A 23,965-nucleotide genomic window follows, 5' to 3' on the forward strand; every position below is an offset into this window, starting at 1 on the left:
CCCCAGGAAGAGTCGGCTCCTCTCGTGGGGAGCTCGTTTTTGTGGCCCCGAAAGGGCTCCGGCACACCGAGTCGTCCGGGGGGTCTGCGAGCACCGCGTGCAGACCCGCCCCGGGACACGCGGCCCAGCCTTCCAGCCGCGCATTTCCGACTCTATTCCTACTGTGCCAGGCAAGGGGCTGAAAACCAACAAAGAGCAGAATGCGGTCGTGGGTCTTCTGGCCGGCGGATTCGTCCGAGTGCAGCCTGCTGGCCTCAACAGAGGGAGTCTGGCTCAAAGTACCTTAATTACAACATTTAATTCAAAGACTGAGCAGAAGAAAAGAAGGGGCAAAGGGTCGAGGAACAAAGCCTGGCGGAGGGCTGTTGTGCGGACGGCCCTTTCCCCTTGGGGTCGCGCCCGGCCCCAGAGCACGGGGGCATCAGCGTCGTGTCCCCAAGGACTGCCCTGCCCGCCACGCGCTCCAGAAGGAACCTGGGAGACCCCCCCACCCCCCGAGGCCCGGACGGGCCTCGTGCTGGCAGTTCACCTCCAGACACGCTCAGTGCCTGATTCTTTCCCATCAGGCACTAGAGTTTACTCTTGTGATGCCAGGGTTTGATCACGGATTTGAAATTCTCTGCAGTCGAAGACAGTTATTAAGGATACGTTTCCCAATACAGCGAGAAAGGAGGAAGTTTCAACCCACGTCGTCTGTGGCAACACGCGAGGACGTCAGCGTGCAGGCCAGAGCCACCTTGAGACACGGCCCTGTGCCGGGCTCGGAGAGCAGCCCGCGGGAGGCGCGGTCCCTGGAACCCCGGCCCGGGGAATCCGCACCTCCAGCCCTTCAGGGATGACGGCCGTCAGGGATGACGGCACGAGAGAGCGCACGCGCACCGAATAATTACGCGCGCCGTGGAAGGGGGGGGGCGTGAGTCATTCCCACATGACAACAGTGGGACGCTGGCTGGGGTTGGGGAGCAGGAAAGTCTTTCTCTGCCTCCAGTTGAGTGATTCCCAGTCACAGCCGGACCTCGTTTTCAAATTCGCCACGACACACACAATACAGGTAAATTACGTTACTCTCTCTGCAAGCCCCAATGAAAACGTTTCAGTGGAAAGGCTTAGCAGAAATAAGGAGTTTTGATTTTTTCAAAATATGCACTCGTGAGGGTGACAGCTATTTACAAAAACCTCCTCCCTTCCCAGCAAACGATTCTGCAAGAAAAGTAAAACCCACCTCCTTTTCAAATGTGCTTTTTTGCCCACAGCAATTTAGAAAGCGTCTCATTTAAAAATCGTTACTATGTTCAAACTAGCGGCTTAGCTGCTTTCAAACTGAGAGATTTGTGACGAGGAGTAAAAACCTGAGCAGGGCTTCAGCAGCGTAAATGAGGCATCCTACCGCGGCAGGTCTCCGTGGTCCACCCCGCCGCTCAGGCGCCCGGACGAGGGACGACGCGGCTCGGGCCGCGGAGGCGGTCACGTGGCCGCCACTCGGGAGGCAGTAAATAGCATAATGATCCCAGAGCGGCGACATGTGTCATCAGCGCAACAATGACTCAAAGACGATTACAGTGACTTCATCCCGTGCACATTCTGTTGAACGGAAAATGTTTCTGGGCAGAAGCACGTCGCGCGTGTTGTGCGCGTGGCAAATACCCGGCGACAGAAAGCCTGATGGTCGTGGGCGGTCTTTAACTGAGGAACGCAAAGCAAATATTTCACCAAGTGAACAGAAGCTTTATATTTAAGATTTCCAAGGCAGGTTAAGTGTGAGCAGAGGCAATCAAGTAAGTTTCTACTAACACTGCCTTTTCCATCAGGAACTCGGGCCGCGACCCCAACACGTGGACGTGGACGCGTGTCTTCCGCTACCGTTCCCAGCGCGCGAGTGAACGTGGTGCCTGCTGCTTCCTACGGTCTGTGCTGTGTCTCCTCCCCATCCTCTCTCGTTATCCTCCTTTCTTTTGTCGTGTACTGTTTCCTTGTACGTCTGTGATGTTCACCAACACGAGCTCCGGGACCGTGGAGAGTCAGCTCCCGTCTCTTGGCCTCTGTCCCGGCGTCTGGGGAATGGGGGGTGGGGGTGGGGGGCCGTCTGTGCCAGGGCCTCCACGTGCCCGTTCCTTCCGGGATTCCACGTGCGTGCCTGTGTGGGTGTCCTGGCGGCCACCTGAGACTATCAGCGAGAGCCCGTGCGTGTACGCCCCACGCCCCCGGGTGGCCTTTTCCTTCGTGGACCGCCTGACAGAAGCATCTAATCAAACACGACTTAACGCCGAGTGACTGCATGTTAAGTGAGGGCCACAGGGTGCCAGGTCCCGAGTATAATCAACAGCACGATTTTGCTTTTCCTGTCTGTTTTTTTCCCCAGAGAGAGGAAAACCGTTTGTTTGTGTTGAATCCCTTATCCACGTGGCTGGCTGATTCTTACGAAGACACCAAAGGAGGCGGGGAGCCGGAAGGGTGTATCGCTATGAATTTCTATATGCACAGGTACGACGTACCAGAAAACACACCTCGCCACCTGCCAGAAGCCGCGGAATGGCAGTTTTCAAGTAGGTGTGAGTCGTTTCCAAAACTCGAACGTGTGTTAAAAACTCAGCAATAATTCCTCCAGCAGTGCAAGCAGAACAGATTTTTAAACCCAAGCATTCAGCCCGTCAAGACCAGGGGCCCACGTCCTGAAGCCTCCAAGAGCACCGGGGAAGGAACCGGCCGTCTGCACGCCGATGTGTCTTTCGGGGCGGGGGGGAGGGGGGGCGCCAGCCCTGCTCCTGCGCCCACGGGGCCTTGCCTCCACCCTGACCCCACGACCCGGGAGGGGCGCGGGGCCGCGCCCCTACTCTGAGATCTCGGAGCGTACGCACGCGTGTTTTCTTTCTGAATGCCGACCCACCTGCCCCTGCATCTGTTCTGACACTTCGAGCAAACTTCACAGAACGTTTTCTTAGAAACAAGCAGATATCAAACCTGAGTTTTTGAGCCACTTTTCCCGACACTAAGTGTTCATGGGAGAATTTACCGAGAAACGGTAGCTTCGGAAATTGATGTGAGGGACGCTGACTTAGGAGCTGAAGTTATTTTCGTATTTTATTTGTCTGAGTTGAGATTTAAGTAAATTATAGGCTACGACAGACACACATGGATGTTTGCTCGTGGGTATTTTCCAAGAACCAGACAGCTGGCTCCCACATTTTGCCGATTTCTCATGATACTCAGGACATCTGACCAGCCCTCCTTTCCCGAGGCGTCCGTGCGTACCTGTATTCGTTCAGTGCATTCTGAATTAAAACTTGAACAGGGTTTTTCTCCCTCGATAAAGAGTGGAATGAAAGCAAGTTTAGCTTCACGTTTGGGGAATTGCAGACCCGTTCCCGTAAAGAAGTTTGCGTGCAGTTTCGAGCAAACGGGCGTTACTGCCCCGAGTCAGTCCGCGTCCCAGGCACAGCCACGCTGCGCTCTCAGGCGGGGCTGGTGGGCGTCCCTCCGCCGTGCTGAGCAGGAAAACAGGGTTCCCGTTTACTTTCCTGACCTCTGATCTCAAAGCGAAGACTGCGCGTTATTTACGAGCCGAGGACTTCCCTGGCATTTGACGAGGCCAAGTACAGACGTGACAGATGCAATTCTGCTACTTCTCTTCCGCACGGCCAGGGTCTTCTGGGGCTGGGACTGTTAGCTTTGCATCCAACCGCCGCTCGGAAGCTCACTGTCACCGTCCTCCGGCTACTTCAGGAAGAAGAGGTTCCGTGCTTCTTTCTTAGAGCCCGAGTTAAAAAAAGAGGAAGAATTGTGGCACGAGATAAAAGGGAAACATAAACGAGGCCTTAAATCCCTCTCTCTCGGGCGTCGCCTTCGGACCAGGCCCCTGCCCGGTAGGCCCGGGGAGGCCGGAACGCGGGAGCGCTGCTGCAGGTGTCCAGGGGGCAGCGGGTTCCCGCAACCCGCTTCGGCTTCAAGTACGCACACATCGGGAAGCTGGAACCCGTCGAAGTGGGGGGAGCTGGGCACGCCCCAACTCTGGACTCGCATCGTTCAGACCTGAAAAGAATTGTGTTATTTCTCTTCCTGGCCCCGTGACGTGGTTTGCGCCCGGGACACGGAGCCCATCAGGAGGACGCGGCTCTCCAGGCGGATCTGAGCCGCCGTCACCACGGGCCCCCGCGAGGGCACCACGTCCAGGCACTTAGAGTCCCCAACCTCACCAGAAACGATTCTCTGTCTACAGAACGAGAGACTGGAAACCGATGGGGCTCTGGCTTGATTTCGGAATCCGAAACGACACAAAAGCACCGGGCACGGCACAGTGCACTTACTGAGAGAGACCGAATGGCTCCGAATGAGAACCTTCGGGACACGGAGGGAACCGACCCTTGAGGGCCACATGTGCCGAAGTAACGAGGCTCCTTCCCATAAATAACTGCAGGAGCTGAGGTCTGGGCTCAGGGGGTGTAGACAGAGCAGCAGACCAGCTCTTAACCCACTTCCTCGCGGCAAGCGTGTAACGCACTGCTCCCGCTGTGGGCCGAGAGGGCCGCCGATGGGGTCTGACCGGGGCGTACCGGACTCCCACAACAGGCTTCCTGAGATACATGGAGCCAGCAGCCACGAGAACGGTCCACCGTCCACGGCCGCGGCTTGTGATCACACGGCAGATGTTCTCATGTAAAGCCTGCTCCTGGGGGCTGGGAGGGGTTGTCAGGACGAATCCAGGGACGACCCGGGGTTTCACGGAGCCATCCACGCGTCACCGGCGCGCTCTGAGCCGGAGTCCCACGAGCGCTGTGTCTGCCTGAACGCGCATCTGATGGCGCTGTGACGTCCTGAAGCTTCCCTGCACAGTTTATGGGGCTGCTGAGGGGGGACCACAACCAGCCTCCCCCATAAATCCCCACCGGCTCCCAAACTCTCCGCCATCAACCACGTGCTTTAGCACATCCATTCCGTGGACCCTCATTTTACTTTCTTCCCACTTGGAATCGTTCCAACTTCGTTTTGAAAAGCCAGGCTGAGCATCGATTAGTCCGTCCTTGCTCGCCCCCCACCCCCCCCGCCACTGCTCCCACAGCGTCTGTGACGGGAGAGGCCCACACCAGGTGTGGGTTTCCAGGGACTCTCCCTGAGCCGGAGAGCCTGCCTGTCGGGGGTCTCCCCCAGGGGCTTCTGTGGTCTCAGAGGCAGAGAGCGCGGCCCGCGGAGGCACAGCCCCGCACTCACTCCCCATCCTCAGGGGTACATCCACCCTGGAAACACCCACGGAGACCAGCCTGTGCACACACCTGCCCGGCGCCCTCTGTCATTTTATCAAGGGGCCGGCGGGTCTAATATCCATTCCCCCTGAATAAACAGGGAACAAGTGGGTCTGGGAGAGAGGGGCACAACCGACTGTAGACTTTCCTGAAATTCACGCTTCTCGTCAGTAAGCCAGCGGACCCAGGACCGCTCTCTCCCGGCGAGGACCCAGCCCAGGCCGGCTGGTGATGAGTCACCTGGTTCACCAGTCATCCGGTGGAGACTAAGTACCTAGTTGGCTAGTACCCGGCGGAGACTAGTTGACCGGCCGGCTGAGGCCGTATCCGCTCGTGACCGGGGGTGGGGGCGCACGTCGGGAGGTACTCACGATGGGGCTGGCGTTGATGTAGTCCGACCTGCTGTGGCTGTTCTCCGATCTCAGCAGGACCCTGGAGTGATCGTCTGCAAACAAGCCCAAAGGCATAACGTTAGATGTGCACGCGGGCCTGTGTCTGTAAGGGGCTGTGCGAGGAAACAGCGGCACCGGGTGCCCGTGCAGGTGACGTCCCCTCCTGGGGCTCTGCTTAGGCCACTTACCATCACTTCCTTCTCCAGGAGAAGGGTGTGTGGGCACCTGACTCTAGGTTTCACCCAGTAGAATTTAGATATTTTCGTGTTTTTCTTACACAGATTCAAATCCCAGGATTAGTGTTCCTCTGCAAGATTATAGTTAAAGCCTCCCTTTATTATTATTCTTTAAATTTTTAAAAGTTTATTTATTTTGGGAGAGAAAGAGACAGTGCAAGCAGGGGAGGGGCAGAGAGAGAGGGAGAGAGACCCAAGCAGGGTCCGTGCTGTCAGCCCAGAGCCCGACGTGGGGCTCGATCCACGAAGCCACGAGATCATGACCCCAGACGAAATCGGACGCCTAGCCGACTGAGCCACCCAGGTGCCCCTACGGGTTTCCCTTTAAGTAGGAGACATATTTGGCCACATACAGGAAACACGTATCAACATGAATATTGAGATATTAGGCAACTGTTCTGTATATAAAATTCTGTGATCTGGGAACGGCTAAATCCTGGGATGACAGGAATTTCGTTTTAAAGGGAGAATGGGAGAAAAAGCAAACAGTTACAGAAGGAACAGAGATTTGTGCAAGCGGGGGTCCCCTGACGACACAGCCAAGTGCCTTAAACATGCACAGCAATGTGATTTTGCAACCAGACATATCAGTGGGGATTAGGGACATGTGATTGTCAGAGCTTAGTGTGTTTGATACACGAATCATTCTTTTTTTTTTTTAATTTTTTTAACGTGTATTTATTGTTGAGAGAGCATGAGCAGGGAAGGGGCAGAGAGAGAGGGAGACACAGAATTCGAAGCAGGCTTCAGGCTCCGAGCTGTCAGCATAGAGCCCGACGTGGGGCTCGAACTCCCAAACCGCAAGATCGTGACCTGAGCTGAAGTCAGATGCTTAACCCACTGAGCCACCCACGTGCCCCTGAATTACTCTTTTTTTAAAAAGTTTATTTATCTTTGAGAGAGAAAGCACGAGAGGGGGAGGGACGGAGAGAGAGGGAGAAAGCGGACCACAGGCAGGTCCATGCCGCCAGCACAGAGCCCGACGTGGGGCTCGATCCCGTGAACTGGGAGATCATGACCTCAGCCAAAATCAAGAGTCGGACGCTTAACCGACCGCGCCGCCCAGGCGCCCCTGGCACGCGAATGATTCTTAATTCTGGTTCTGGAATAACCACCTTCCTGTGTATGGTGACGCCCCTCTTTGCCCGTTTTCAGGAACTTTCAAAGCTGCACCCTCGGTCGGGTGTGGAGGAGGCGGCACAGGGAGCGGGGCGAGGCCACTCCCCGGCGGGGAGCAGCCTCAGGGAGGGACGCCCACGAGGGTCCCTCCTTCCTCCCTCCGTCCCCGGGCGTGCGGCCACCTTGTCCGTCCTCTGCGAGGAGCAGCTGAGAACTGCAGGCCGCCGAGAATGGCGGTGTGCTCCGCTCGCCATCTCTGCCCCAGTGAATGGCTTCGGGGGTCGTGCACAACCCCGACTTCTTTTCTTCTGAGAAAACAGAGACAACCTGGCCGGAGCCTAGGAAGCCAGGGATTTGGGGGGTGGTGAGTGGTTCACCCCGGTCCTGAATTTCAGCGGCGTCTCCAGGTCCAGGCTCCCGGCCTTGAAAGCAGCTTGGGCGGTGGGGGAGGGAAAGCGCGGGGACTCTGCTTCGGTTTCACGTCTCCGGGACGTTTTACTTCATTTCTTTTAACAACAACTCTGGGGCCTGGGAAACTTGGTGGGTCTACGGGACCGGATGGCATCCCACCGGTCCTACCGAGGTATCGACGTGAGCTCTTCTGCGGTAGAGACGAGACAGATGAGAAACATCTAGAGTTGCGGACGAGCCCGGACGTTGCACGGTTTGCTTGGAGGCCACCTGCACCCAAAGGCTGTGGAAACGCTGCGGAGGCACTCGTGACGGTAGCCGCGGAGACGTCCCCCTGGGGCGTGAGAAATAATCCAAAAACCCCACGTGCTCGGTGGTTTTGGGTTCCTGCACAGATTTATTCTTGAGAGACTGAAAACTGGCACTGGCAGGACACTGGACAAATTACCAGAGAAGCTGGTGACCTGTGTCATCGTACCACATCGCAGACACTACCGCGCTGGGAAAACCTGGTGCGTCTGACTCCACGTTGCTCCATTTCCTTGGCTGCCGTGACCCGGGGCCTGGAAACCCGCGCTCAGCCCTGCGCGTGAGCGTGCTGGTTGTTGAAGGAACGTCGCCGACGGCCGAGACGCGTACAAAACCGCCCGACCGGAACCCCACGTTCCCGAGCACATACGGAAGTACGTATAGAAATAACGTCGCTGCGTCCGAGACTTATGGGACCATGGTGACCGGATTCCTATCGGCAAAGATCGAGTGACCGAGGACAAAGGAGTTTCACGGTCCCTCTCAGACCCCTTCTGGCTCCCGGGTGTTTGCGGTCATCGGCCACCTTTGGACTCCAGCCCCTCCTGCCGCCCCTTCTCTCGACACAAAGGAAGCCTGCATTTGTGCCGAGGCAAGATGGTTCTCCGGGATGACGGTCCGCCATCTTGGTCTGCTGGCTTCCCGGGCAGGGTCACTTTCCTCACCCCAACCCTGGCCTCTTGACTTAGTGGCCTGTCACACAGCAAGTGGAACAAACTCAGACTTGGTTACAGTGACCCCCAAACCAAGTGCAAAAAAGCCCAGTTTCACTGCGGGGCTCTTCCTGGACGCATCAAGCTGGAGACGGCGATGTGTCGTTCAGAAGCAGGCAGCTTTTCTGAAGGCTGCACCTAGTCTACTGTTGCAGCCTACGTACAGTTCTGGAATACAGAAGCAGAGCTTCGAGCTGCTTGCGGAGGGTTCCAGAGGGCCTCCCAGGAGCCCCGCCCTATGAGAAATCGTCTCAACACAGCCAAGTTCAGACACTGCCGATAGTGGCAGTGAGGACCCCTCCTGCCTGAGAACCTTTCACAAAGAGCAGGGTCACGGCGAGAGGGAGGGGAGGGGTACAGGGGGCAAGAGCCGGACCGTGTATCTCTGGCTTCAGAGGGCGTGCTGTGAGGGTCCCAAACGTGGCCCGGCCAGACAGGCGCGGGCCTGAGGGCTGCTGGGTGCCCTTCACCTCCAAGGGGACAGCGCTGCCCTGTCCTGCGAGCAAGCAGCTCGGCGAACGCACGCCAGCTGAGTCTTCTAGTCAGGAAATGGAGAAGACGCTTCACAGGTTCGGGAGTCTCGGCGAAATACAGACACAATCTAGGAGCCGGGTGCTCTGAAGGATAAGGGGACAAGCTGCTTGGAGCCGCTGAGCCCAAGCCCGGCTGTGAGGCCAGCCCTGCCGTCACGCTGTCTGCGAAGCACCGCATCAGCCGCGTCACTTCCCGCAGGCCACCCTTTTACAGGCACCGCTGAGGTCGGGACAAGGGCTCCAGAAGCTCCCAAGCCGTGCCACCTTACGGTCACGTAACTGAGTTTGCGGTGACACAGCGATTTCAAAGTGAACGGTGAACTTGCTTTGTTTTTAACACTGGGCCGTCTGAACCTCCATGTGGGACATCTGAGCCACCCGGGAAGGACCAGAGCGCCAGGCAGGGCGCCGTGGAGGTACGGTCATGCAGCGGGGACGAGCCGGGGGTGTTTCGATTGCTTGGGTGAATGCCAACTCTTTTGTGGTTCACTTTCCCTGTTCATCTTTCTAAAAGGGCCGCTAGGGGAGACGATGAGCTGGCATCAGTTGGGAGTGGCTGCCTCCACTCTTTGTAAGGGCAAGGGCTGAGATTCACTCAAGCTCAGCCAGCAAGTTGGAGGTGAGGCCGGCGGGGCAGGGGGGCGGGGCGCTCAGGAGCACACCCTCGTGTCCCCGGCCCACGCCCCGCGGACTGAGTATGGTTCCTCGGGAGGGTGTGCGAGCACAGGCTCCCGCCCCGGGAGCGAACACGACACAGCGGTCACAACCACGGAGCAAAGTTCTACAGCCACCTGGGTGCTTACACTTTGGCTGAGAAGGGGGCGTGTTCTTTAGGGTTAGAGAGCTCACCCGGAAGCCAGAAAGGGGAAACTCGGTGCCTTCCGCTCTGTCTCTGGCCCTAAGACGCAGCCGTTTTCCCTTACACGACCCGCAACGGTAAGTCTTATCAAGGAGGGAAGGAGAAAATCGCCCCGCAGATGGAAGTCGGGAGGCGGGTGGCACACGCTGCTTTTCCCAACTCCTTGTCCCGAGCTTCTCCAATATTCTGTCTCTTCTAAAAGCAGTTCCACAGATGCTACCTTTCTTCTTCCTGGAACTGTGCCCTACGTAGAACAGGGGCTACGCCCCCATTTTAGATGGAAGAAGCCAAGGCCCAGGAAGATGTGATGTTTGCCTTGGCAAAGGCCACACGGCCAGCGGCTAAGAGCCCAGGGCTTGAGTCCCGGCCCTGCCACCTGCTAGCCAGGTGACATTTGGGTAAATTATTCAGTATTTTAAAGGCCAGATCTGTCATCCAAAACGTGGGCTGGGGCTCTTACAGGGTCGTCGTGATGAACGCACACGTAAGCACCGGCTGGAGCGCCTCGTGCACGGCAAGGGGCGGAGGCACAAGTCCAAGGCCACAGGCGGACGGACGGACACAGACCTAACTGATGAAAGGTCAGTTAACTTGGCAAGAGTTATTTACGGTGCACCGTGTTGTCAGTGAATACAAAAGGATTTCCACGGATGCCGGAAGAAACAAGTTCTAGAAGGTCTTCTTGATTGCTGGCAGGGCAAAGAGCACTTGAAGGCAGCCCGCGGCACTTCGGGAGGGCTGCGGCCGAGCCATCAGCTAGCACGTGCCGTCATCCGAACACGTCCCGTGAACCCATCGAAGGAAGGTGCGTGGAGGCTTCCTGTGCCTCTAACCCGTCCTGCAACACTGAGGATAGTGTTTTCCTAGGCGCCTTGGTTACGTCATTCACGCCAAGTGAACTGACGCGTGTGAGTCAATAATCTTCCCGCCAGGAGCGGATGAATTCCCTGATGTCGAGTGTCTCCAGCTCAGGCGCGTGTGTGTGGGGGGGTCGCTGGTGCACACTGGCCTCGCACAAGGGAATTTTCGTCACCCAAGCAGTCGGCCAGTGTCCTCATGGGGCTTTCCGGCAGCGTCTTTCCGTTACACCGTTTCCTTTACTTTGACGGCATGGCCAGTGGGGACGCGGGGCGTGTGCGGTGACCCGCCAGCGTTCTGTGCTGGAGGGTCGGGGCTCTGAGACCTGAGTGGAGACCGGTGCGCCCGGAGAAGCGACGGCATCAGCAACCACCGGCATCTTCTCCGGTTTCGTGGGTCCACAGAGGGTTTAGTGCACGCGGCCCGAAGCTCTCCGCTGCCGTAGGTCTACCTGCTGTCAAAGCTGGTCTAACGACTGTCACCAATCACACACGGTAACGTCTTTCTGTCAGGACTCGTCATAGTTGAGCGAGGCAATAAATTTCTGTATTCTGTTTGTTTTGAGACGGCCTGCGTGTTTCTTTGCAGATCTAGGAACCGGATGACCACAGCGTGATCGTGAAACATACTTGCTCTGGAGTGGTAAGTCCTCTCTAGAGAGGTTGGCTCAAGCTTCTGTCCGGGGCTTCCCTTCCTCAGTAAGTAAGCAGGTCTTCTGCTCTTAGTTGAGCTTGCTGAAAACTCTTAGTTCAACCTATAAACATCACCGAACATCCAAGATGAAAAAGCTCCACCCAGAGGCTCCTTGGATGAGCACACAGCGCGTTTGGGTGGCCCGGGTGGGGAGGTCCCAGATTCACAGCACCCTCCCGCGCCCGGAGGTGGTGAGAGAATGAGGCCGGTCCGGTGCCCCGGCCGTCACGCGCCACAGAGGCTCACGTCGACTTCCCGTCCCCGACTCAGAAACAGGTCTCGAGTCACACGGCGGCTGGCAGTCCCTGGTCACGGGGGCTGGTCTGCTTTCTAGCTGCTTCAATAGTTTCACCAGCCTCTCTGCAGATGTCTCAACAAGAAATCCCAAATAGGACTGCCAGCCTGCTCTGTGTGTGAATGACAGCGCAGTGGGTCACAAAGGCCCGGACCACAGCGGGACACCCACGCCGGAGAGAGTTCCAGATGCGTGCGGGCCTCGCCCACCGCTGTGCGCCTGCCCGGGAAAGGCGCGCTCTGGGCACGGATGCTGGTGTTGGCGGTGTCTGCGTCCTGGCATTGCCCACCCAGCCCCCCCAGGGCTCTGGAGGCACGTGGGGCCAAAAGTTGAGCTGAGTAACGCTTGTCTCCACGACACAAGATATGTCGGCCTCCCGAACCCCCGGTACCACAGACGCGCCCCAGGTGGAGATGTCTGGTGTCCTTGTGGGAAGGGGGACTTGGGACACAGGGGCAGACGCAGAAAGGTGATGACATGTGGGCAGCGAGGGCACAGACAGCCGGCTGCGGCCTGCAGAGAGCCTGGACGGAGCCAGCCCTGCCCACGCCCGGGGCTCTGACATCTCGTCTCCGGGACTGAGTATTAACTCCTGTCATTCGGTGCTGTCCCCGACGCCACACCCGGAGGCGGGGCTCTGTCCTGCTCTGGCTCGCTCACCGGTCCCCAGGCACGCACACCTCCTCCGTGGCAATCACACACGCTCAGCACAGGAGATCAGGTTGTGTTCTTACGAGAACACAGCTGCCCCAGAGAACAATGGGGAGACTGGAGACCAGCTCTCTTTTCAAGTCTTCCAGTAACAGTGGCAACATCTGAAGGGCACCCAGGCAGACACAGTGACCCTGGGGGCCCTCTGTAGTGCTGTCTGAGACAACATTACTACCCCAGGCCTTGCCAGTAGGATGCTTCTGGAAAAGCGAAGAGAGCTCGGCAGGGTACACGTTCACGCAGGTAACGGAGATTTAGAGCAAACGCACCGCAGGGAGGAACGCCCAAATGGCCCCGAAACAAGCCCTTTCCCGGGAGAAGGGGTGTGACCCTGGGGAAGGGGGGCAGGGGGCAGACTCGGAGCGGCTTCTGGCTTCCTCGGTCCCTGCGACCAGGCCTGAGTGGCCACGCCCTGCACCCACAGGCCCAGCACCCAACGGCCCAGCTCCGCGGGGAGGGTGAGCTGCTGGCGAGGAGGGGGCCGTCGCGGAGGGACCACGAGACCATGTCCCGGCGGACGACAGACGCCCGGGGAGCGCCCCCTGGGGAGACGCGGTGCCTCCCGCATCCCAAGGGACGCACCCCCCGCGCTCGGCCAGTGTCGCAGCAGATAACCCTACCTCGGGCGCAGAGGAGTTCCCCAAATCCGCTGTGCCTGAGACCCCGGGGCGGCCCGTCCGGTGGGGCGACGCCGGCGTCTGGGCCAAGAAGCTGGTGGTGCAGACAGTGCCACATCTTCGTCCCCATCAGAGACCCACACGGAAGCCGGTCCCACGATCCCTGCGACAGCGGTGGAGCCGACCCAGAGGGCGCAGGCGCGGACGGGGTGGGTCCCCTGTGGCCGCCGTAAGGAGGGCCACCCTCGGTGGCTGCGGGCACCACTCACGAATCACAGCCTCGAGTCTCCGTCCTCACCGAGGCGCCCGCACGCGGGTTCTGAGGGTCCAGGCACAGCGCGCCGCCCTGCCTTCGCCGGCTGTTCCCCGCTCGCGACCCCTCCCCACGCACGTCGGAGCCCCTCCCGCTTCCCGGCTCCGCACCCCGCCACACCTCCCGGCGTCCCCCTCGCGCCCCACCCTGCGCCCCTCCTCCCTCCTCTACGCACCCCACCCCTCACCGCCCTCCCCCACACCCCCACCCTCCTCCTCCATGCACCCCCGCACCCCCCACTCCTCCCTCTTCCCCACGCCCCCCGCCCTCCACCACACACCCCTGCACACCCCCCCCGCTCCTCCCACTGCCCTCTTCTACGTGCCCCCACCCCTCACCGCCCTCCCCCACGCCCCCACCCCCACCCCGCACCCCCTCCTCTACACACCCCACCCCACCAACCTCCCCCACGCCCCCACCCCCTCCTCCCTCCTCTACGCACCCCACCCCACCGCCCTCCCCCACGCCCCCACCCCGCACCCCCTCCTCTACACACCCCACCCCACCGCCCTCCCCCACGCCCCCACCCCGCACCCCCTCCTCTACACACCCCACCCCACCGCCCTCCCCCACGCCCCCACCCCCTCCTCCCTCCTCTATGCACCCCACCCCACTCTCCCCCATGCCCTCACCCCCCTCCTCCATGCACCCCCGCACTCCCCACTCCTCTCTCTTCCCCACCCCCCCACCCTCCACCACACACCCTTGCACCCCCCCTCCTCCCACTGCCCTCTTCTAAGTCCCCCCCACCCCTCACCGCCCTCCCCCACGTGCCCCGCACCGCCCGCCTCACGTGTGCCGCCCATATCCTTCCAAGCCCCCATACCCCCTCCGCCCCCACGGCTCCCTCTTCTCTCCCCCTCGCACTCCCTCTTCCCTCCCCCACACGCCCCCTACTCCTCTTCCCCCTGCACCACCCTCCTCCACTCGCCCCTGCCCCGCAGTTCTAGGGAACCGCTCTACGTCAACACAGCTGATCAGCAAACCTTCCTTCCATCTGCCACGTAAATCCCATCACGTGAGGTGACATATTCACAGGTGCGGAGGGTTGGGACGTGAGCATCTTCGGGCCATTACTCTGCTGCCACACTGAGCAAAGTGACAGATGTAATCCTTTGGAGACTTGGCTTCTCTGGAGAGAAAACGGGCTCTGCGACCCCAGGTTCCCGCCGCGGGTTAGGGACTCTGCGTCCGGGTGGGCAGTTCTCGCCAGGTTCCCCCCAGGGGTTAGGGGTGCTGCGGCCACGTGGGTGGGCGGTTCTCTCCGGTTTCCGCGGCAGGTTAGGGGTGCTGCGGTCACGTGGGTGGGCGGCTCTCTCCCGGTTCCCACCACGGGTTAGGGACGCTGTGGCCACGTGGGCGGTTCTCTCTGGGTTCCTTCCGAGGGTTAGGGACCCTGCGGCCACGTGGGTGTCGCTGTCCAGGTTCCCACCGCAGGTTAGGGATGCTGCGGTCACGTGGGTGGGCGGCTCTCTCCAGGTTCCCGCTGCGGGTTAGGGACCCTGCGGCCGGCCGGGTGGGTGTCTCTCTCCTGATCCAGTGAAGAAGGCACCAGGCGGCTGAGGTCAGCCTCCCTGCTGAGGGAGGGCCGAAGTCAACTGGAAGTGTTTGGGAAACCTCACTGGTGGAACAGGGCCTCTAGGCAAGTGGGAATTCAGGGGTCACCGGGGGGCGGAGGGAGGACGGTTAGGAAGGGAGGTGCACCTGTACACCGCAACTTCCTGCTAAAACCCACCTCCTGGAAGTCCACACCGGTACCAAGGCTTGCTTCTCGCCCGAACTGAATTTTAATAAGGAAAAAATGTCTAAATTGGTGTCAACCTCCAGAGAAAAGTGGCCAGATGATCTTAAAGCGTTTATTTGCCAAGAAAGAAAACACCTGTTGGACACTGAATGTGCAACCAGAGGAGAGAACTTTGTTCCGGAGACTCTAGAAGGGAACCCGGCCAAAGAGACACAGGGCACCCTAAGCGTTGGAGCCCAGAGGGCACAGGTGCACGTATCCCAAGTGAGAAGGGAGAATCAGCAGCTACAGAAGCAGGGGCTTCAAAACTCAGGAGGCCACGCGCGGAGGAGGAGAGGGGACGTAAACCAAGGATGGGGACAAGCGAGGACGCAAACCTCACGGGACACACGTCCGGGAGGCTGACGTCCTGTGGGCTGAGGGAGTACGCACGGGGGCAGAGGAGTCTGACAGCTGCATCTGTTCAGACCAGAAGAGTCTAATAGCCGCCTCTTTTTATCGGGATGAGACAGACCTGTCTGGTGCCGATGAAACCACGTAACCAGGTAATTTAGAGGAAATGCACTCAATCACGACTCTGCCTCGACCACCTCTGTCAAAGAGAACACTTTTTCAGACCAGGAAGGGCAGAGAAGAGACACTTAGGGGGTGGACAGACGGTGGGCTGAGTGGACAGAGTGGTGGGGTGCCCACTCGCTGTCGGGGTCCCGGGCGCCGGCCAGGTGAGCGAGGGCAGGGTGTTGCCGGTGTTCCGGGTGAGGCCACAGGAGCACGCCGCTCCCGTTCACGGAAGCCGCGCGGGGACGCGGACCCGCACCGCCACTCTGGATCTCGCGGCGGCCCCGGGCCTCTGCGCCCTGACCGCGTGACCAGAACGGGGCAAAACGGCGGGTCTGCAGACCAGCAGGCGAGTTTCCCGCCGGCCCAGCAGGACGGGCAGGCTGCGAACTGCGTACTTCGTGAGGCTCTGGAACGGGAATGTGGTCAGTGGGAGAGTAGCTTTATTAGGGACAAGTCACGTCAGAGAACAAAGGGCGTTGTTTTAAAGTTAAAAAGAGCCGGAGACGTCAAACCCCAAGTGCAGGGGTGACCCTTAATGAAGGTTCATGGTAGACAAACGTGGACGGGAATTAGACGGCGCTGGGGTGTTACTGTTGGTTTTCTTAGTTGTGACAGTGCAGTTGTCGTAAGTGGGAGAATGTCCCCCGCTTAGGAGGCACCGGGGAAAGCAGGTAAGTAGACGTCCCGATGGCCGAGACTCACTTCGAAGTAGTTCAGCCAAAAAATAAGTAAAGTGCACACACACGCTGGGCAAATCGGCGGAGTACTGACCGGCCGGTGTCGAGCGTGGGTGTGGGATGCCACCACCAAGTTGTCATTTCAGCCTGAGTGTCTCCAGACTCTTGCGGTAAATCGTGTGCGGGAAAATCACGCCAGGCTGGTCACATTTCGTCTGTGCGAGGGGCTCCCGGGCTGGCCCGCGCGGGAGCCCCTCCGGTGGGATCTCACTGCTGGCCCGTCCTCCCCAGGGTCAGGAGGGCGGCCTGAGCCTAACCGCTCGGCCTTAAGGGCTGGCTCTTCTACGGGCGACGGGGAAGACAGGACCCGAGTCTGTCAGGGTGAACAGAGATACGGCATCTGTGGCATCTGCCCCCGGGTCTGGCACGAAAACGCTCGACAAGCATCTGGACGTGACCGGGGCCGAGAGGACGCCCTCCCGACCCGGGCCGTGCATCAGGGCTGTTGGCCGAGCCTCAGCTGACGAACAGCCACCGACGTCCCCGCGCGGGTCTGTGCCCACGTGCGGGAGGCTCGGGGGAACAGGGCCCCGCAACGACCCTGTCGGACGTCGTTCTCTGGAAAACTTGAAGACGCAGAAGTCCCGTTCATAGAAGGTACGGGTGGCTTGGCGACAGACGGAGGCGCTACATTGAACCAGGAATCCGGACCTTCGTGACTTCGAATGAGGACGGGTGTGAAGCACCTCTCAGGCACCTGTGTGAGGGCGTGGGGACCGGGACCCCGGGGGACAGAAGGGGCCCCCGGACTTCAGCTGATGGCGACCTCAAGACGAGCGGACCTCGTGGCTTGTGACGGGCCTGCCGCGCAGCGAATGTGAGATCGCAGCAGACGGCGGCGTGCCCAGGGCGGGGAGGGGTGCGGCCACGCCCTCCGAAGGGCCACCGGATCGCTCTGGCCAAAGAGACCGGAGCCCGTCTGTGGAGGGGTCAGGCCCAGCGGCCGGCGGCCTCAGGGCCCCCACGGCGTCAAGGGTCGTGAGTCGCTCCGCGAAGGGAGTGCTGGGGCGGACACAGCCACGCCGTAGGGGGTCTCCCGAATCTGTGGCCCGGCTGGTGGAAAGGGGTAAAGATGACAGAACATCGGAGCCCCGAGCGGCTAAGTTGTGCCAACAGTCAACGCCCTTGGAACCCCGAGGGGCTGGTGGCGGGGTCTGTGCCATGACCGCGTAAGGATGCCGCTTCCAGGCGCCCTCCGGACGTGGCCCGTCGAGAAGGACTCCTGCTCCTGAAACGCCGCGTTTGCCTCTTCCCGACTTCCCGTAGAAACACCACCTCCCCTCCGGTCTCAGGCAGCGCGGCCGCGGGGACAGCTTCTGCGTGGTGCAGCCACGAGAAAGCCCACACAGAATTCGCTGGGATACTTCCTTGTCGACGTCAGCAAACCCGCAGCCTCCCCGCATCTGGAGGCAGAGATTCGGACGGCTCCGAGACCGAAACACGGCAGCCACGCCCGGTGCTTCTCTGGACCCGTAACTTCCGCGTGGGGGTGAGACGCGTGCAGACCCTTCTCACACCAGAGGAGGACAGATCCCGCTTGCTTACCAGATTTAGGAGTCTGACCCAGGACCAGTGCTTACGGGCAGATCGGGGCAGGTCTGGGTGGCTCACAAGTGCCCAGCCCAGAGTATTCTTCTATGGGGAGCCTGCTTAGAGTTCAGAAAAACACATTTAAACCGAACATTTGTTTGGAAAGAAATTATTTTCCGTGTGTTGTTTTAAGGGCAGCAACGCTTAGCCAAAGTACCGCAGTTCTTGTATGTATTTCAAATATTCATCTCTGGGGACGTTTGAAATTTGTGTCCATTTTCCTGACACAGAAAATGTCAGGCTCGTGCACAAGCATATGTGGGCAGTCCCACCAGCAGAGGGTATGGGTTTGAGCCCCAGCGCCCTCATCTGGCAAGTGCAGGGCTGGTTCCCGGGGGGATTAGAGGCGATGGGGTTGGGGGGGGGGCGGCTTCATGTGCTCAGCTGTGGCCTGGTGCCACCAGGTGCCCTGACGTGGGGGACAGCCAGGCAAGGTCAGCCGTCATCCCCACCTGGCCAGGTCCGCGAGGCAAGGCAGGGGCGCCCGCGGCTGCACCCTGGCTCCGGAGCTGAGCTGTGATCTCTTTCACGACAAAGCCCCGAAAAGCCAGACTGGGAGGATGTTCCATTGAGGGCCTTTCGCTCGGTCTCTGGGTATCTGGGTCCTGGGCTGTTCTCTCTGGTTTCACCTCTAAGTGTTCTTTGTCTCCATCTAATCTCTCCCTCGTTTTTGTGACACAGAATCGAAAACATTTTTTTTTTTTGTTTAAGACGGTATGCCAAAATAGCATCATATTCCTGTTCTTAATTTAAAAAGCAGATGAGCAGAATATTGCATAATTCCTCCTAAAAATACAAATACATTTAGGAAGCATATTAAATTCTTCAAACTTGTAAGATGACGGAGCACAGACAAAGCCGGTTCATCTGTTCCTAAATCGTCCTCGGAAACACAGCTCCAGGCTGTCAGGGATGGAAAATGGATATCGGAGCCACTTTTGAATTTCCCACGGGACCTGCCAGCCTCCGCTAGAAGCCCCGGTGTGGGAGCAGGGGACGCCCTCAGACGGGCCCCAGACGAGTAAGGGCGCGCAGGAGGGCGGAGGGCAGAGGGCGCAGGGAGTGTGGGCATGACAGGCCCCGGGAAGCCCCGGGAGTCCAGCTGGTAAACCCCGTGGGCACGGACTGGTGCGCATCACGGACGTCACGAGTCCCGTCTCCCGGATGGAGGACCGTCTGCGTGGACGGGAGGCCCGGGCCGCGGGGTCCCGCCAGGCGCACCCAGGAACCCGTCAAACCAGGCAACCGGGGAGCGGGGTGGGAGACACCGGGGAAGCCGGCCGAGGCTCCCACCCGCCGCCGCAGGCCCAGAGCACTGCGCGTGCCGGGGAGGGTGCCTTCTGCGCTCACGGGCGCCGGCCACCTTTTCACAGACACTACCAGCCACTTGCCCAGCACCTTGTGGTTCCACCACGGGGCCGATTCTGTGCCGTGCGGGCCGTGCACGCTCACCACCAGGACGCGGGGTACTCGTCTCTGGTGGAGTCTGGCAGGACCGAGGAGAGCGTAAGCCGTGCCGTCCCCATCCTGCTCAGGGAGGGACGAGGGCTGAAATCTGCTGGTAGGATTTCCCTCTACACGTGAAGGAGGCCGCAAGTGTGGGGGACAGTGGGGTGTCCGGGTCACCCACAAAAATGCTCCCGTGTCACTGTGTCAGTGTGCTTGCCCTGCCCTGCCATCCGTGACCAGCACAGCTGCCCCTTCGTGACCCCAGACAGCCAAGAGCACCCGGCCAGGCTGCTGGGGCAGGGGCACCGGCCACCTGCCCCCCAGCGCCTGATCCAAGAAGGGCGGACGTCAGGGGCACCGGGGCCTTGGGACAGGACGTGCTACCATCGCTAAGGTCCTGGCCTGTGGCCACAGGGACAGCGGGGGGCACCTGCCGTGGTCCGGAGGGGTGCTGGAGGGAGATGCTTTGGATTTAGTATTTACCACAAGGGACCTGATAGTCCACGTAAGCGACCGGACCCAGGGACGCGTTCCGTCCCAGTTTGCTGAGTGTCGGCCCCAAACAGCTAAGAGTTCCAGGTACAGGCAGAAGCCTCCTGGACTCCCCATCTAGGCCCCGAGCACAGCGGCCACGTTAGATCCTCGCGTGGCCCCGTATCTAGCAGCAGCCTGGCACGCAGTAGGTACTTAATAAATGTGTTAGTCAACGGCTTTTTTTTTTCTGCTTTTCTTCTAAATATAAAACACATAGATGACAACAGCTCCTCTACTATTAAAGCCCTTCAGGGAAAAACTCCTCAGACCTCATGGAGACAGAGGGCCTAGCCTGAGCCCTCACTGACCTGTTAGAAAACATCACACCCAGAAGCGCGTTCAGATTTCGAGGGTCTGTGATGCTGTCGTCAGTGTCTAAGGCGACACGAGATGCCAGCTTTTAATCTTTCTGACCCGTGAACTCGGATCAGATCACTGCCATTTACATCTGAGCATCTCCCAAGGCATCTACTCCCGAGGCATCTACTGGGCCAGGCGAGGGGGCCCGGCAGGAGACGGCCCGTGGCCACGCCACCAGGCTGCATCACGGGCTCCAAAGGGCTGGGACCCGGGGTCTGGGACACGGTGGTGGTGGGGGGGGTGGCTGTCCCCATTGTGGACGCCGATTTTGCTGAGGGTGTGGCTTTGCTGTGCCCTCAAAAATGTCAGCCGACAACATTTTATCATGTCGGCCGTATGTGCAAGGACCCCTCGTCTGGAGATACTAAGATAGTAACTCCGTGCACACGTTTGCTCTTCACGGATCAGCGTTCAGTGAGGGTCCGTTCGTGTCAGGCACTTTGGTCACAAACGCACCTCCGATCCCTCTCCTCTCTGCTCCGTGCAGGACGGGTTCATACGTGAATCAAAGCGCAACCCTGGCCTGGAACGTGCTAGAACACAGGAGGCTGACGCACCTGTTAAGTGACGCAAGAAAAGGAGCCCCGCCAGGCGGGTTTGTTTGATCACGTCCTCTGCGACCTCTCCTTCTGTAGGGCACTGCTAACACACTCAACCCCTGACGTAACTTTGTCTCCTACTCGGCGCAAATTGCTTTGCAGAACTGGTCTCTTTGTGTCGCTGCTTTCTGGCGGTGATTCCCGGCCAGAGTCGGCCCTCGGCGACGCCTGTTGACCCGAGTGTCAGGCGGGAAGGCTGCCGTGGCACCGACCAGCGCTCACGCCCTGCCCACGACGTGGCCGGCGCTACGCTAACCGCGATCGGGGCTTGCCGATTCCAAGGAAGACAGTACGACCCCGATTACAGACGAGGAAGAGGTTCGCAGCAGCTAAGAAACGAGTCTCAAGTTGCACGGTGACAGCCAACAGAGCAAGTGCCGGTCGGGGCACAGCCACCCCCAACCCGGGACTGTGCCGCTGGAGCACAAAGGAAGGAGCCGACCCCATTTTCGGGCTAGGGACGGCTTCCCAGGGGTGGCGTGTTCGCCGGCCGGGCGCCGGGGGTGGGGACAGCGGGAAAAGGAGGCGACGGCAGGTGGGGGCAGCCCAGCCCACCCGTCACTGAGGGCCGCCCTCCCTTGGCCGGGGCCCCCGGGCGGCTACGTACAGGTCAGCACTGCCGGAGAGCGGTTCTTGTGTGCGTTCTCCGCCCTCTGGGCCACGAGCGAGCTGTTGGGCTCCGCCTGGTAGGCACACAGCGCCTCCCACTCCTTCTCCAGGCGGTTCTTGTTCTTCAGGTGGTCCTCCATGTAGGCCTGGAGCGGAAAACACAGAGTCAGGGAGGCGTCGTGACACCCAGGGGGCCAATGGACAGTGCGGCCCACACGTCCCCTGCGGGCACGCGTGAAGAAGCCGGTTCCTACCGGATCCAGTAAGAACACGTGTTCTGCTGGTCGGTTCCCGGGGGCTCAAAATGTGCTCGCTCCGGGCGCGGAGCCTGGGCATCAGGGACACTTGGATCATGACGGGGGGGCCCTGTCCGCTATTATGAACTGACCGGGGAGAAAGAAGTGCACACGGAGGGCCAGACCTGGTCACCTGACCAAAAGCTGGTGTAGATAACGTGTCCGGACAGAAGCCATTTTCCTTGAACTGGCCCACTTTTCTGGATCCAGCGGGCGTGATGCAGAAGATACTGGCTGCTCTGATGCGTGAAACGTCACAGAGCTTGTGGCGGTAAAAACACAGAAAACGACACAGAGCCTGTAGCGGGAAAAACACAGACCCGAAGCGATGGAAGCAGACACCTTGACCTTCGGCTGCTTGGCTCTAAGTTTTCCGGGCACCTGCTTGTCATCAGCGATCGCTAGACGTGGACGAGGAAATGCCTCCGGAACATTCCCTCCCACAAAGACAACCACAGGGGCCGGCATCTCACCAATCTAGGTAGTGGTGAAACGACCGTGATTTTGAGGAAAAACATTGCAAATGACCGAACCCCAGCTGCTTTGTCGTGCCCGAAGGAAAGAGGGTCGCACCTGTAACATCTTGTTTGTGCTCTTCAGTGTGTTGTGTGTGGACACACGTGTTCAGCTAGTCCCACCAACAAAATAGAACGCGAGCACGCAGGTCCGGGTCTCTAGTGGTCAGGCACCCCGACGTCTCCCCAAGGATTGGCACCCCGCCAGCCCCCACCGTCCTGTCACCCCAAGTGAGCACCCAGCTCAGGCCCCCACAAGGACCGGGACAGGCCTGCTCCATGTCTCCTCCCCGGCCAGCTGCTCGGGGCTCAAGGGGCCCGGGGAGAAGGAAGGGAACTCAAGCCAGTCCTGCTGGGTCCTCCTTCCTCTTATCGCAGTTTGGACGAGCGTGGACTCGAGTCGTTTTGTTATTCACTCAACAGGCACCTACTCTGTCCATGTTGGTCTACGAACCACGGAAAGCCGGTGCCTCGGTGGGCGCTGTGGGAGGGAAGGCATCGCCTTCAGGGTCTGCCTGGCCCGGGGAGGGGGGCCGGCGATGGGCTGTGACCAGAAGCTGGGACCTGGGTTATGACCGTCACATATCTTTCGTGGCCCCTGCTGAGGCCACTGAGGGAACCAGCTGACAGCCTTCTGTGCAGATGATGGAGAACCACACGAACCACACAGTGGGTGCTTTTTTCCGTGACACGCCCTGGACCCTCCTTGCCAGGGCCCGACTCTGGGACCCCCACCCAGTCCCTCCAGTTTCCTCACATGGGGAGGACGCGAATTTAAGTGGCCCAATCCAGAAAACGTCAACTGCAAACTGCTTTTTTTGGAGACAATCATTATGGAATATCGGATGCATATTTTTGTGCCAAAGTTGTCCTAATAAGGACGTTTCAGCATGATACAATATTTAAGTTTTGTGAAATAGTCCTCTAGCTAAAACATGGTGTGGCGGGGGGAGGAGTAGTTCTGGCTCACGTGTGTGGTTTCAGTGCTTCCGAACTTTCCTCAAGATCAGATATCGTCTGCGAAACAGGCACGGGATGTTATCTCCGACCCTGCACCTGCAGCTGTTTATGGGTTTACAGTCACCTCAACTGTGGGGCGTGAAGGCTGCAAGGTCAATTCAATTTCTAAACTTATGGCAAGAAATACACACCGGACTCCAGGAGGGAAGCTTGGTGGTAAGACGGAGGAGGGAGCAAAGACATGGTTTTTCTGAGGACAAAGTCTTCTAAAGTGATAACTTGATTCTATGAAAGTTGAGATAACTTTCCAGCCTCTCGGCCTGTGTTGCTTCCATAGACACTCCTGTGTCTGCCCGGTTCGGGGCATTTCAAGTTGATCCATTCTGTTAATGTTTTTATGCAACATCACTTATATTAAACTGATGTAATTTCCCCTTTCACGGTTTAGGAGACTTTCCTGTCTCATGTTTGGGGACAAGATGCTATTCACCTGTGACAGGAGAGGATATTTCCATGTTGTCTGTAAAATAATGTGTTTTAAACAACGGCAAAAACAAACTGCCTGTGGGGTCCTGTCTCTCAAGGGTGTGGGACGTATGAACTAGAACAGGTACAGTAACCCTCCTCAGACACAGTTGCTTTTGGGAATAACTGGGTAAATTAACGTGTAATTGAAACACTGCTCATGTTCTTTCCCCCAGAGTGAGTGTGTAGCTGG

General features: G+C 59.1%; 1 protein-coding gene across 11 annotated transcripts in view; it reads right to left on the reverse strand.

Annotated features, from left to right (window-relative positions):
- The window catches only part of PTPRN2 (protein tyrosine phosphatase receptor type N2), an 809,627-nt gene that overhangs the window by 36,150 nt on the left and 749,512 nt on the right, over positions 1-23,965 (reverse strand). For 10 of the 11 annotated variants that reach the window (XM_042976545.1, XM_042976559.1, XM_042976565.1 and 7 more), the window contains 2 exons: positions 21,475-21,622; positions 5,606-5,679 (listed from right to left, as the gene is read on the reverse strand). In XM_042976545.1, the coding sequence (XP_042832479.1) occupies positions 5,606-5,679; positions 21,475-21,622 (222 nt within the window). Of the gene's footprint in view, positions 1-5,605; positions 5,680-15,315; positions 15,630-21,474; positions 21,623-23,965 lie in introns of those variants that run through there. The other variant, XM_042976587.1, reaches the window with a different exon arrangement.

Source organism: Panthera tigris, chromosome A2, assembly GCF_018350195.1.
Source record: "Panthera tigris isolate Pti1 chromosome A2, P.tigris_Pti1_mat1.1, whole genome shotgun sequence".
Classification (NCBI taxonomy): Eukaryota; Metazoa; Chordata; class Mammalia; order Carnivora; family Felidae; genus Panthera; species Panthera tigris.